At 37.4% G+C, this 15,054-nt stretch overlaps 1 protein-coding gene, 1 long non-coding RNA gene and 1 pseudogene across 18 annotated transcripts in view; 2 read left to right on the plus strand and 1 right to left on the minus strand.

Annotated features, from left to right (window-relative positions):
• LOC107973885 (uncharacterized) overlaps positions 1-12,813 on the plus strand; it is a 48,001-nt gene extending 35,188 nt beyond the window's left edge. Inside the window, exons 3-5 of the long non-coding RNA XR_010150209.1 lie at positions 432-613; positions 10,118-10,166; positions 11,147-12,813. This is a non-coding gene — a long non-coding RNA (uncharacterized LOC107973885). The remainder of the gene's footprint in view (positions 1-431; positions 614-10,117; positions 10,167-11,146) is intronic.
• The window catches only part of C2CD6 (C2 calcium dependent domain containing 6), a 133,064-nt gene that overhangs the window by 59,727 nt on the left and 58,283 nt on the right, over positions 1-15,054 (minus strand). For 12 of the 17 annotated variants that reach the window (XR_010150194.1, XR_010150195.1, XM_016950298.4 and 9 more), the window contains one exon: positions 327-432. Coding sequence is in view for 14 of the 17 variants with exons in the window: in XM_016950298.4 (XP_016805787.3) it covers positions 327-432 (106 nt within the window). In the remaining 3 variants the exon portion in view is untranslated. Of the gene's footprint in view, positions 1-326; positions 433-624; positions 709-15,054 lie in introns of all 17 variants that reach the window. The other 5 variants (XR_010150193.1, XM_016950294.4, XM_063791531.1 and 2 more) reach the window with 1 other exon arrangement.
• On the plus strand, positions 3,348-5,728 carry LOC134807961 (ATP synthase subunit a-like; annotated as a pseudogene).

Here is a 15,054-nt window from a genome sequence, read left to right on the forward strand (position 1 = left end):
GATAAAAACGTTCTAAAATTGACTGTGGTGATGGATACACAACTCAGTGAATACACTAAATGCCACTGAGTTCTATACTTTAAATTGGTCATTTGTATGGTATATGAATGATATCCTTATAAATTATCAGTAACTATTAAACCCTATAAATTATCAATAAATATTCATTGAATGGCACATTATCAAAACAGGTAAGTACCTGAACCATGAAAAATATTTTATATATCAAGGACAAAAAACTTGATCATCACTTTTAATTATCATAATCCCATTCTTAATAAAAAGTATTAAAAGCTATATATAGGAGAATGTATTATGTCAATTACCTCAGAATCCTTATGTTCCAATTTTGGCATTAGAATGCTTTCTAAATAGTTAGCTTTATCTATCCATGTATTCAGATTTCTATATTCTTTTTTCATCTTTTCCAGCCTAAAGAAAGAAATCAGTTATGAATGAAAAAAGCAAGTGATAGAAGAATACATATGGTATGATTCACAGAAGAATACTTGCAATGTGATCCATTTATAAAATGTTCTAAAAGAGACAAACCAACAATATATTGTCTAGGGATACAGTCAAAGGACAGGGAATGATTACAACAAAAATCAAGGTACTAGTTACCTGGGGATGGTTAAGGAGAGGGATGTAACCTCAGAAGGGTACACAGAATGTATTTCTGATATTACTGGTGGTGTATTTCTTAACCTGAATCATAAATATGTACACAATGGCGTTATTATCATTATTTAGGCTATACATACTTGTTATAGAAATTATTCAATATATATTACTCTTAGTATTTAAACTATACGTCTTAGTCAGTTTGAGCTGCTATAACAGAATACAATAGACTGGGTGACTTAAACAACAGACTTTTTTTTTAATGTACTTTAAGTTCTAGGGTACTTGTGCACAACGTGCAGGTTTGATACATAGGTATACATGTGCCACGTTGGTTTGCTGCACCCATCAACTCATCATTTACATTAAGTATTTCTCCTAATGCTATCCCTCCCCAAAACAATATACATTTATTTCTCACAGTTCTAGAGGCCAGGAAGTCCAAGATCAAGGTGCTGGCAGATCCAGTGTCTGGTGAGAGTAGTCTTCACTGTTTGCAGATGGCTTTCTTATATCCTCACATAGTGGAAAGAGATGAATCTTGTGTCTCTCTTTTTATGAGGGCATTAATCCCATCATTGTAACAGTCCTACCCTCATGACCTAATCTAACCCTAATTATCTTCCAAAGGCAATGCCTCCAAATAACATCACACTGGGGACTAGGATTTTAACATATGAATTTGAAGGGAGACACAAACATTCAGTCCATAACACTATATATATATATATATATATATATATATATATATATATATATATAATTATTCAATACATATACAATATCTTCCACAATAAAACAAGTGAAAAAAAGGATGTATCTTCTAATCCAAGAAACTTCAAAAAGCTTGAATACCTTAAAGATATAATTAACAAGGATTAAATGGAAGACAGGGAATGTTTCCCAGTTCATTTCATGAGGACATAATGGCCTTGACAATAAAACCTGACAAAGACATTACAAAAAAGAAAAATTACAGTTTAATCTCATTCATGAATATAGATGTGAACATTACAAATAAAATATAGTTTTAGTACAAAAATCCAGTAGTGTGCAGACACAATTTGAGAATAGCAGTTGAAACTGGGAGGGCTTTTCTCATTTCAGGATTCATGCTAAGATCTAAAGGGCCTGGAGCAGTCTAACGACTATGAATGCTCAAAACTGACCAGCCAAGTATCTCTTCCAGGACAGGACCCCAGGAAATCTTAAAAAGCATTCCATTATACTACACACACACACACCCCAGCCAAATGAAAACATCAGAAGTGTGAATCTGTGAAGCTAGAGGAGTTTTCTAAGCCAATTCTCTTGCAAAAAATTCAGGCAAATTAATGTCACATAAAATAGACCAACACACTTTAACAAAGATTAAAACCTGCAATGGATTGCAGCCTATCAAATGTTTAAATCTATGAGTTCAAAATAATATTTTAAGTATTTTTTTCAGAAACTAAAGTGTAAGACCTTACACTTCTGGTCCACTACAGGTCACTGCCCTAATGTATATACAACATGAAACACCATTTCATCAATAGGCTGATTTATTTAATTAATAACATTAATATTAATAATTTTCATAATCTGAGAAGGCTTCACTTCAAAATGGGAAGTGTCAGTGGTGGAACTCTCATCTAAAAATTTCGAATGATTTCATGGCCACCCATAACCATATTATACAATCGAAAAGCCCATATACATAGAAGCTAAAAATAAGAAAGCAAGGAGTCAAACCGCCTATAACTGGTTTCAGGCTAGCTTCATAACCATTATGACTTTTTCAACAAGCAAGATACTAGTAAAAATGTTACATAACTTTGTCAAAGTTAATTTATAGGTTAAAATTCTTTATATCTTTGTGGCATACCTATTCCAGTCAGGCTTTCAAGATGCAGCATCATCTATTATAGAAGAACTACACTTACAAAATCACACTGTAATAATCGTTTTCTTAATTAGCTCTTTAGTCCTTTATGTTATTTCATTAATACTAACAACTAAACTAACCCACACAAAATAGATGCTTAAGAAGTAGAAACAGTATGAATTATCTTACTCGCTATTATTTTAATCCTAATTACTTTACTGTCTTTATGAATCCTATATATGATAGGTAAAATGAGTATCTCTTCCCCAACTGTAAAAACCATAGGCTACCAATGATATTTAGTATAAATATACAGACCACAAAGACCTGAAGTTTGATTCTTATATAATCCCTACAACAGACCTTAAACCAGGAGATTTATGACCACTAGAAGTTGATAATTTGAGTAGTCCTACTTATGGAAATGTCAATTTTCATATTAATCTCATTCAAAAATGTATTACATCCATAAGCTGTTCCATCATTAGGCCTAAAAACAGATTAAATTCCAGGATGTTTAAATCAAGCAACTCTAACATCCACACGACCAGGCCTATACTATGGACAATGCTCAGAAATTTGTGGATCAAATCACAGCTTTACGCCTATCGTACTTGAATTAGTGCTGCAAAAACTGATCGGCACCTATGTCATCGTGAAGCTAAGTGGCATTAACCTTTTAAGTTAAAGAATGAAAGCATTGATCTTTCCACAACAATATGCCACAATTAGCTACATCAACATAATTTATCACTTTTTTCAATAATTCTAGCCCTATTTAGCCTATTTCAATTAAAAATTTCAAAATATACCTACTCTTTAAACCTGTCACCAAAAAATATTGAAGCACCAAAACATGAAACCCCTAAGAAAAAAAGTGAATGAAAATTTATTTATCTCTTTCATTACTCCCACAATAGTAGGACCACCTAGTATCCTCATCATTTCACTCCCAAACATTCTATTCCCTGCTCCCAATTGCCTAATTAGTAATCGACTAATCTCTATACAATGATTAGTGTAACTTGTATTAAAGCAAGTGATAACATTCCATAATATAAAACAACAAACTTGATTTCTAATATTAATTTCCTTTATCCTATTTTCATTGGCTCAACAAATTTATTTGGATCATTAACTCATTCATCTACACCAATCACCCAGTTATCAATATATCTAGGTATGGTTATCCCACTATGAGCAGGAACAGTAACTACTGGTTTCCACCACAAAACAAAAGCAACACTGGCCCACTTCCTACCACAAGGAAAACCCATTCCACTTATCCCTGTACTAGTAATTATTGAGACTTTTTACTCAACCCATAGTGGCTGCAGCTCTACCACTAACAGCCAGTATTACAGCTATCCATTCGTGCATTTAATTGGTGGAGCCACATTAGCACAGTTGATTTTTGAACAACATGAGCTTGAACTGTGCACGTCCACCTATATGTGGATTTCTTTCGATAAATATATTCGAAAATTGTTTGAGATTTGTGACAATTTGAAAAAACTCACAGATGAGCTGCATAGCCTAGAAATATTTCTTTAAAAATGTTTCAGTTAGTATGTCATGAATACATAAAATATATGTACTAGTCTATTTTATCATTTACTACCATAAAATATACACAGATTTATTATAAAATTTAAAATGTATGCACATAGACATTTATTATAAAGTACTAGTCTATTTTAAAGTACTGCTATTTTAAAGTACTAGTCTATTATAAAGTACTACTCTATTTTATCATTTACTACCATAAAATATACACAGATTTATTATAAAATGTAAAACTCATGCACATAGAGATTATACATGGTGCCATTTGCAATTGAGAGAAATGTAAACAAATGTAAAGATGCTGTATTAAATCATAACTGCATAAATTAACTGTAGTTCATACTGTACTACTGTAATAATTTTGTAGTCACCTATTCTTGCTATAGCAGAGAGCTCAGGCATTGTGAGTATTCACTTTTAATGCCATGTGACACTAATCAACTCTGTGTGAGATGTCTCTCCAGTAAATAAATGCATGTCATTGTAAAAAGTGATCTCTCGACTAGCCTCACCAACATGGAGAAACCCCATCTCTACTAAAAATACAAAAAATATTAGCCGGGCATGGTGGTGCATGCCTGTAATCCCAGCTACTCAGGAGGCTGAGGCAGGAGAATCGCTTTAACCTGGGAGCCGGAGGTTGCAGTGAGCTGAGATCGCACCATCGCACTTCAGCCTGGGCAACAAGAGGGAAACTCCGTCTAAAAAAAAAAAAAGTGATCTCTCGTGGTTCTTGTGTATTTTTCTTTCTTGTTTCTTTCTTTCTGTTTTCTTTGTTTCTTTGTTTCTTTCTTTTTTTTTTCTTTTTTGGGACACAGTCTAGTTCTGTTGCCCAGGCTGGAATGCAGTGGTGCGATCTCGGCCCAGTGTGATCTCGGCTCCACCCCCCAGGCCCAAGTACTTCTCCCACCTCAGCCTTGAGTAACTACAGGTGCATGCCACGCCTGGCTAAGTTTTGTATTTTTTGTGACATGAGGTTTCACCGTGTTGCCCAGGCTGGTCTCAAACTCCAGAACTCAGGGAATCCTCTCCTCCCAAAGTGCTGGGATTACAGGTGTGAGCCACTGCGCCCAGCCCTTGTATATTTTTCATTGAGCTTCGTAGTGTAAACCTTGAATAACACCATGGGACCTGTACGAAGTGCCACTAGTGATGCTAGAAGTGCTCCTAAGAAACAGAGAAAAATTATGACATTACAAGAATAAGTTGAGTTGCTTGATATGTACCATAGATTGAGGTTGCCCACCATTTCAAGATAAATGAATCCAGCATAAGGACTATTGTTAAAGAAAAGAAGAAAGAAAAATTCATGAAGCCATTGCTGAAACCACACCAGCAGGTGCAAAAACTTTGCACTTTTTGTAAAACATGAAATATTTGCTGACTGTTTATGTTACTGGTGGGGCTTCCAGTCAACCATGGCTATTAGCAGTTAAGTTGTAAGGGAGTCAAAAGTTATATATGGATTTTCCACTGCATGGGTAGGGGGTGGCAACCCTAACCTTCCATTGTTCAAGATTTAACTCTATTAACATTATCTTTGCAACAGCCTCAATTACATTTATCATCTTTATAAATGTAATTTTACTCACTCTTCTTGAATTTGCTGTAGCCCCAATTCAAGCTTATGATTCCACACTCCTGGATAGTCTTTACTATATGACCCAATAGTCCTACACTGACCATATAGTTAATCCTAGCTCCTGACCACGTACAGGAATATTATTAACTCTATTCATGACATCTTAGTAATATTATTTCACTTTAACTTGATTATTTTATGTGTAGGTCTACTAACTAATACATTAACCGTCTACCAGTGATGATGAGATAGCTGAGAAAGTGCATTGCAAGGCCTCCATACATTAATCATTCAAAAATGCCTCTAATACAGAATAATTTAACATATCACATGTTTTTTTCTGAGCCTTCTATCACTCAAGCCTAGCCCCGACCCCAGAACTGGGAGGTTGCTGACCACCAACAGGTATTCACCCACTTATTCTCCTAGAAGTTTAACTACTCAATACATCAGTCCTGTTAGCCTCAGGAGTATCAATCACCCAAGTGCACCATAGCTTAATAGAAGAAATCCGTAAACATATACTTCAAGCTCTCTTCATCACAATTTCAGTTGGCATTTCTTTTATATTATTACAAATCTTAGAACACTTCAAAACATCCTTTACCATCTGTGATGGTGTAAATGACTCAATATTCTTCATAGTAACAGGCTTCCAATGACTACATGTAATTATCAGCTCCAACTTCCTTATCCTCTTCTTCTTATGTCAACTTAACATTTAACCACCATTTTGGTTTTCAAAACCAAAGTTTTTAGGTAACCAAGTTACCTAATAATGATATCTTACAGATGTAATGACTATTTCTGTACATTTCTATTGATGAAGTTCCTATTCTTTTAGTATTAACTGTACAACTGACTTCCAATCAGTTAGCTTCAGTCTAAGCTGGAAAATAATAATTAACCTTACATTAACTTTAGCAACTAATACATCATTAGCACGACTACTTGTAATCATCACATTCTGCTTCCCACAACTAAACATCTATATAGAAAAATCAAGCTCATACAAATGTGGATTTGATCTAATAGGCACTCTCTGCCTGCCATTTCCAGAAAATTTTTTGTATTAACTATTACATTTCTATTATTCAACCTAGAAATTTCCCTCCTATTACTACTACCATGAGCATCTCAAGTAATCCAAAAGTTATTCTTACTATAGCTCTAATTTTAAACTCCATGCCAGACTTAGGCCTAAGCTTATGAATGAATCCAAGATGGACTAGAATGAGTGACTTAAGTATGGCAATAAGTTTAAATTACAACAAATAATTCTGACTCATATGGTAAGCATAATTACCAATATGCTTTCAATTTATATCAGTATCATTCTAGTTTACATCACATCCCTAATAGGACTACTAGTATAATGGGATCACACCTAATATCTCCATTACTATGTTTAAAATGTATAATACTATCACTGTTTATTCTAGGAAGCCCTGTAATTTTAAATATATGCTTTATCTTATCCACCATAATACCTATCATTTTACTAGTATTTGCAGCCTGTGAGGCTGCCATAGGCCTGGCATTACTAACAATGGTATCTAGTACATATGGCTCAGATTACATATAAAACTCAAATCTTCTCCAATGCTAGCAATTATTGTACCCACAATTATACTTATGCCAGTGACACGATATTCTAAAAATTCTAAAATTTGAATTCACACAACTATGCACTGCTTACTAATTAGTTTCATCAAATTATTCCTCTTAAGCCAATTTAGTAAAAATAACCTAAACTTTTCATTAGTTTTTTTTCTCCAACTCACTATCAGCCTCCATTTCATTATACTAACAAATTGATTACTTCCCCTAATAATTATAGCAAGTTAACATCATCTCTCCAAAGAATCATATATATGAAAAAGCTACATATTTCAATATTAATCTTTCTACATTTATTCTTAATCATAACATTTACTGCCACAGAACTAAATCTATTTTACATTCTCTTTGAAGCAACACTAATTCCAACTCTAATTATTATTCTCTGATAAGGAAACAAAAGAGAATGATTAAATCCAGGGCTCTATTTCCTGTTCTACACACTAATTGGTTTTTTACCTCAACTCGTATCATTAATTTTTATCCAAAACTCCACATGCTCATTACACTTTTTAATAACCTGTTACTGTGTTCAAACTCAGCTCTTGACATAATAGTCTTTTATGATTAGCATGCATTATAGCATTTATGGTCAAAATACCCCTTTATAGTTTCTATCTCTGACTAACAAAGTACACACAGAAACTCCAGTTGCTGAATCCACAGTTTTTGCAGCCATAAAATTAGCAGGCTTTAATATAATACGAATTACTATAATTCCAAACCCACTAATGGAATATATAGCTTATCCATTTCATATAGTATCCCTGTGATGAATAATTATAACACACTCTATTTGTTTACACCAAATAGACTTAAAATCACTTATCACAGTCAGGCTTGGTGGCTCACGCCTGTAATCCCAGCACTTTGGGAAGCCGAAGTGGATGGATCACTTGAGGCCAGGAGTTCGAGACCAGCCTGGCCAACGTGGCAAAACCCCGTCTCTACTAAAAATACAAAAATTAGCCAGGCATGGTAGCGCATGCCTGTAATCCCAGCTACTCAGGAGGCTGAGGCACAAGAATAGCTTGAAGCCAGGAGGCAGAGGTTGCAGGAAGCCAAGATCGTGCCACTTCATTCCAGCCTGGGAGACACAGCGAGACTCTGTCTCAATAAGAACAATCACTTATCACATATTCATCCATAAATCATATAGCACTGATATTTATAGCCATTTTCATCCAAGCTCCACGAATTTTTATAGGAGCCATAACCCTAATAATTGCCCATGCCCTCACCTCATCCATACTATTCTTCATCACAAACTCAAATTATGAATGAATTTATAGCTGAAATATGCTCTTCATTCAAGGACTGCAGACATTACTCCCTTTAATAACAACATGATGAGTATTAGCTAGCCTAACCAATCTAGCCCTAACCAACCATCAACCTAATCGGAGAACTATGTGTAGTTACAGCATCATTTTCATGATTTAATTTTACCATTATTATTAATAGGACTTAATATATTAATTATAGCCTAATATTCCCTCTGCATATTAATTACAATGCAACAAGGAAAATTTACCAATCACATTAATAAATTAGCCATCACTCACATTAGAAAATGCTTTATACATCTACCTCTGCTACTCCTATCACTTAATGACAAAATTATTCTAGGACCTACATACTGTTTTTTAAAAAATTCAGATTATAAATAAAACAATAGAAGCTTAAAACTCTTTATTTACTGAGAAAGTATGCGATAACTGCTAATAATGCCCCCATATATTAATATAACAATATGGCTTTATCAACTTTTAAAGGATACAAGTAATCCATTGGTTTTAGGGACCAAAAAAATGATGCAACTCCAGGCCAAGTGCAGTGGCTTACGCCTGTAATCCCAGCACTTTGAGAGGCCGAAGCAGGCGGATCACGAGGTCAGGAGATCGAGACCATCCTGGCTAACACGGTGAAACCCCGTCTCTACTAAGAACACAAAAAATTGCCAGGGGTGGTGGCGGGCACCTGTAGTCCCAGCTACTCGAGAGGCTGAGGCAGGAGAATGGCGTGAACCGGGGAGGCGGAGCTTGCAGTGAGCCGAGATCACGCCATTGACTCCAGCCTGGGCGACAAAGCAAGACTCCACTTCAAAAAGAAAAAAAAAAAAAAAAAAGATGCAACTCCAAAAAAGTAGTAAGTGTTTGGCTCACATCTGTAATCCCAGCACTTTGAGAGCCCAAGGCAGGCAGATCACCTGAGGTTAGGAGTTTGAGAGCAGCCTGGCCAACATGGTGAAACTCTGTCTCTACTAAAAATACAAAAATTAGCAGGGTATGGTGGTGCACACCTGTAATCCCAGCTACTCTAGAGGCTGAGGCAGGAGAATTGCTTGAACCTGGGAGGCAGAAGTTATAGTGAGCCAAGTTCACACCACTGCACACCAGCCTGGGTGACAGAGTGAGACTCTGTCTAAAAAATATATATAAATAAATAAATAATAAAAATAAATAAAAGCAAGAAAACAAAAAAGTAATATATTTATTCTCTTCCTTTATCACCATTTCACTTATCTTAATTTTAGAAATTATCATAACTATTACCAACACATATAAAGATATTTCATACCCTCACTATGTAAAAACTTCTACATCATATGCTTTTATAACCAGTCTCATTCCAGCTCTAATATACATTTACTAGGCCAAGAAATAACCCAAGTAACTATTCAAACCTTAAAACTAACACTCAGCTTCAAGTTACATTATTTCTCAATAATATCTGTACCAGTGGCACTTTCTGTTACATGATCAATCATAGCATTTTCAATATGATATATAGATTTAAATTCAAACATTGATTTTTAAGATATTTACTTATATTTCTCATCCTTATACAAATTTCAGTTACTGCCAACAACCTCTGACAACTGGCAACTCTATTGGATGAGAAGGGGTGAGAATTATATCATTTTTACTTATCAAATGATGATACAGCAGAGGGGATGCAAGTATAGCATCCCTCCAAGCTATTTTATATATTGCATTGGAGATATCAGATTTCTATTATCAATAGCACGATTTTTACTATTCTAAGACACATGGGAGTTTCATCAAATTTTCATGCTCAACCCAAACCCTATATCTTTCCATTAATTGGGCTCCTTCTGGAAGCAACTGGCTAATCTGTCCAATTTGGCCTTCATTTATGATTACCACCAACAATAGAAGGCCCAGCACCTGTCTCAGACCTACTCCATTCCAGCACAGAAGTTGTAGCAGGATTTTCCTATTAATCTGCTTTTCACCTACTCATAGAAAACAACAAAACAATTAAAACCCTAACAATATGCTTAGGTGCTGTTAACACTTTATTCTCAGCAATTTGTGCCCTAACACAAAATGACATCAAAAAGGTCGCATTTTCCACATCAAGCCAACTAGGTCACTATTGGTATTAATCACCCACATCTAGCATTTCTCCATATCTGTACACATGCATTCTTCAAAGCTATGCTGTTCATATGCTCCAGATCCATCATTCATAACCTTAATGATGACCAGGATATTAAAAAAATAGGAGGCCTCTTTAGAGCTACACTCTTGACCACTTTTTTGCTTATTACTGTAAGCCTCACATTTACATGTATGCCTTTTCTTACAGGTTTCTACTCCAAGGATTTAAATATCAAAATTGCTAACACATCATAACCTGAGCCCTTTTAATTACACTTATCACCACCTCCCTAGCAACTGTCTATTGCATTTGAATTATTTCCTTTGCATACCTAGGACGACTTCACTTTTAAACTTTAATAAATATCAGTGAAAACAACCTCCTCCTAATTAATTCGCTAAATGTTTAACGACTGGTAGCATTTTCCCTGGATTTTTTATCTACAACTGTCTTAGTATTATCTCCCACTACTCATACAGGTTTTTCAAGCCATGATGCCGGCAAGATAGCTGACTAGAGATGCCTGGCACTTATCACTCCCACAAGAAAGGACCAATGCACTGAATAAACAACTAAGATTTGACTGGAATGTCAAAGGGACAGCACTGGCATGCAGCAGGGGAATGGAGACACACCTGCGGTGACTGGAAGTCCAGGAGGGCAGTGTGAAGGCAAACAGCCTCTGCTGCCCTGTCTCCTCTGTCTGGATCAGATCAGCCTGGACACAGGAGGGACTTCCCATTGTCGGGAAAAGGTTAGCAGAATATCCCCACCAGCCCCCATTGCCACCACAAATATCAACAATCCTTTCTACAGCAGAACCCCATAGTCCTCACAGGCCTTGAGTACAGTGTTAAGAGATGCTGGAAATTCACATAGCTGCATTGCCCTGGATTAGGAACACAAGGTATGCTCCCCGCTGCCCCCAGATCCACCTCTGTGAGCCAAGCTGCTACAGCACAGTGCCATCTTGGAGTGCACTCTCCTCTGGGGGACAGTGGCCACTGCACCTCTCCAGCACTGGAGCACCATCTTCATTACACCTCCAAACCCACATAGGTGACTGAACACTACACCCCAGCTGCACAGAGCCTGGGTCTAGTACTAGCTGTGACTATGGTCCTGCACAGCAGGGAAACCAACCCCAGCCACCACACTTCCAGCTGGAGGAACTGAAACTGCCACTCTCACCCAGGGTGAACCTGTCCTTAAGCCGGCCAAACTGCTGCATGCCCCCAAGCCGAAGAGACTCTTGAGCCTCAGAGCAGCTGATATATCCCTGGGCCAACAGGGTGGCTATGCACCCATGCTCAGGACCTGAGAAACAGCCCCGTAGCACCCCTGGCTTGCCCAATGGCCCTGTACCCCCAATAAGGGCCAGAGAAATCATCTTGCAGGCTGCCCCTGACAGGCATGTCCCCAGGCTGGGCAAGCAGCCAAGAGCCCATGTCCAGGACCTGAGAAACAGCTCCTCAGGCTACCTCCAGTGGCCATGCCCCTGAGCAGCTTTGTACCTGCATCCCAGACCTGTGAAATGGCCCTGTGGGCAGCCCCCAGCAGACACATCACCAGGCCAGCAAAGCAGCTGTGCCCCCACATCTCAGGCCCAAGAAACATCCCTACAGGCTGCCCCTGGCAGATAGGATTCCAGGCCAGCTGAACAGCTGTGTGCCCACATCTGACGCCTAAGAAACAGCCCCACAAGTTGCTCTGGGCAGGAATACTCCCAGGTCAGACAAGCCACTGCATGCCACCCATTTAAGAAACAGCCCAGTGAGACCATCCCTGACAAAGTCACACCACCACCTCTACAGACTCTCTCAGCCTAGGCTACTGAGAAACTTGCAAATGCCACTAATATAGATTATAGCCGAAAAAACTATGTGAAGACTAAACTACTGGATCCACCTAGAACCGGGCCAATGTGCCCCACCAATCTGATATCCCAAGATCTCATACAATATTCATACAAATATTTCCCTGGGAAATCTACTACATACGACTGAAAGAGGTGACTTTTCCATCAGATGCATAGAAATCAATGTAGGGACACATGAATCAGGAAAAAGCAAGGAAACGTCACCTTCAATAAAAACAATAATTTTCCAGTAACAGACCCCGATCATAAGGAAATACATGAAATGTCAGAAAAAAATTAAAAATAATGATCTTAAGGAAACTCAGCGAGATATAAGAGAATACAGACAGACAATTAAATCAGGAAAACAATTCATGATTTAAATGATAAATTCAACAAATAAATAGATATAAAAAGAACCAAACGGACATTCTAGAGCTGAAGAATTCAATGACTGAAATAAAATGTAAAATTGTGGGCCAGGTACGGTGGCTCACACCTGTAATCCCAGCACTTTGGTAGGCCAAGGTGAGTGGATCATTTGAGATCAGGAGTTCAAGACCATGCTGGCCAATAAGGCGAAACCCTGTCTCTAGTAAAAATACAAAAATTAGGCTTGGTGGCTCACTTCTGTAATTCCAGCTACTCGGAGGCTGAGGCACGAGAACTGCTTGAACCCAGGAGGTGGAGGTTGCAGTGAGCCGAGATAGTACCACCGCACTCCAGCCTGGGCAACAGAGCAAGACTCTGTCTCTACTACTACTACTACTAATAATAATAATAATAATAATAACAATAATAATAATAATAATAATGAAATGTACAATAGAGACCAGGCCACGCAGAAGAAATAGTTTCTGAACTTAAAAGAAGGTCTATTGAAATAATACAGGCAGATGAAAAAGAATAGAATAAAGAAAGGCTACAGGACTTATGGGACACTGTTAAACAAACAAATTATCACATTATGAGAGTTCCAGAAGAAGAGAAGCTCCTATAATCATGAGAAACTGAATTCTTCAAACAACCTGAACAAACTTGGAAGAGACCCCTCTAAATGAGAATGCGCTGACCAACACCTATATTTCAGCCTTGTGAAATCTCTTTTTTTTTTTTTGAGACAGAGTCTTGTTCTGTCGCCCAGGCTGGAGTGCAGTGGCATGATCTCAGCTCACTGCAACCTCTGCCTCCCAGGTTCCAACGATTCTCCTGCCTCAGACTCCTGAGTAGCTGGGATTACAGGTGCCTGCCACCACGCCTGGCTAATTTTTAAATTTTTAGTAGAGACGAGTTTTCACCATGTTGGCCAGGTTGGTCTCAAACTCCTGACCTCGTGATCGGCCTACCTCGGCCTCCCGAAGTGCTGGAATTACAGGCGTGAGCCACCGCGCCCGGCCAGCCTCATGAATTCAATTACACTCTGCCCAGACTTCTGACCTACCGTAAGAAAATACATAGATATTGTTTTAAACAACTAAGTTTGTGATAATTTGTTATGCAGCAATAAAAAGAGAATACAACCAATGACCATTAGTAAACAAATGAAAATTGCAGCATATTCACCAAATGGAATGCCATGAAACAGCATAGATGAGTCTTAGAAACATAATAGTGGGTAATGTAAGCAAAATCAAATAATGCATTATTTAAGCATCCTACATATATGACTTTTTAAAAAAATTAATTTTCAAAAGGCAAAAAATAAAATCAAAACCCATTGAAGTAGTTAACTTCTGGGAAACAGGCAGGAGGATGAGACAGGAGAGAAACTCATAAGTAGATACAAATTATCCATAATGTTTTAGGTTAGGTTAAGAACTGGTTGGTAGCATTATATTATTCTATACTTAATTAGTATTATGGATTATTATTTTGGATCAAATATTATATTTAAAAGATAATATAGGCTGGGCACGGTGGCTCACGCCTGTAATCCCAACACTTTGGGAGGTCAAGGCACGTGGATCATTTGAGGTCAGAAGTTCGAGACCAGCCTGACCAACATGGTGAAACCCCATCTCCACTAAAAGTACAAAAAAATTAGCCAGGCATGGTGGCACATGCCTGTAGTCCCAGCTACTCGGGAGGCTGAGGCAAGAGAATCTCTTGAACTCGGGAGGCAGAGATTGCAGTGAGCCAAGATCACGCCACTGCACTCCCGCCTGGGCGACAGAGTGAGACTCCATCTTAAAAAAAAGGAAAGAAAAGGAAAAAAAAAAAAGATAATATAAAACACCTACAACAGCTTCCTATTTTTCTTATAATAAAATTCAAATTATGGTCTATAAGGCTCTGAATAATCTGGTCTCCACCTATCTTGTCTCAAGCCACCTTCCCCCTTGCTTTTTGGTCCATTTACAATGGCTGCCATCTTTTTCTAGGCATAATCTCTTCTTATCTTAGAGCTTTCATACAAATTCATACAGTAATTCTCTACCCCTGGATCTTTGGTATGCTGACTCCTTTTCTTTAATGTTACCTCAAATATCTTCTCTAATAATTCTTTTTTTTTTTTTTTTTTTTTGAGGT

The sequence above is a fragment of the Pan troglodytes genome, chromosome 13 (genome assembly GCF_028858775.2).
Source record: "Pan troglodytes isolate AG18354 chromosome 13, NHGRI_mPanTro3-v2.0_pri, whole genome shotgun sequence".
Taxonomy (NCBI): domain Eukaryota; kingdom Metazoa; phylum Chordata; class Mammalia; order Primates; family Hominidae; genus Pan; species Pan troglodytes.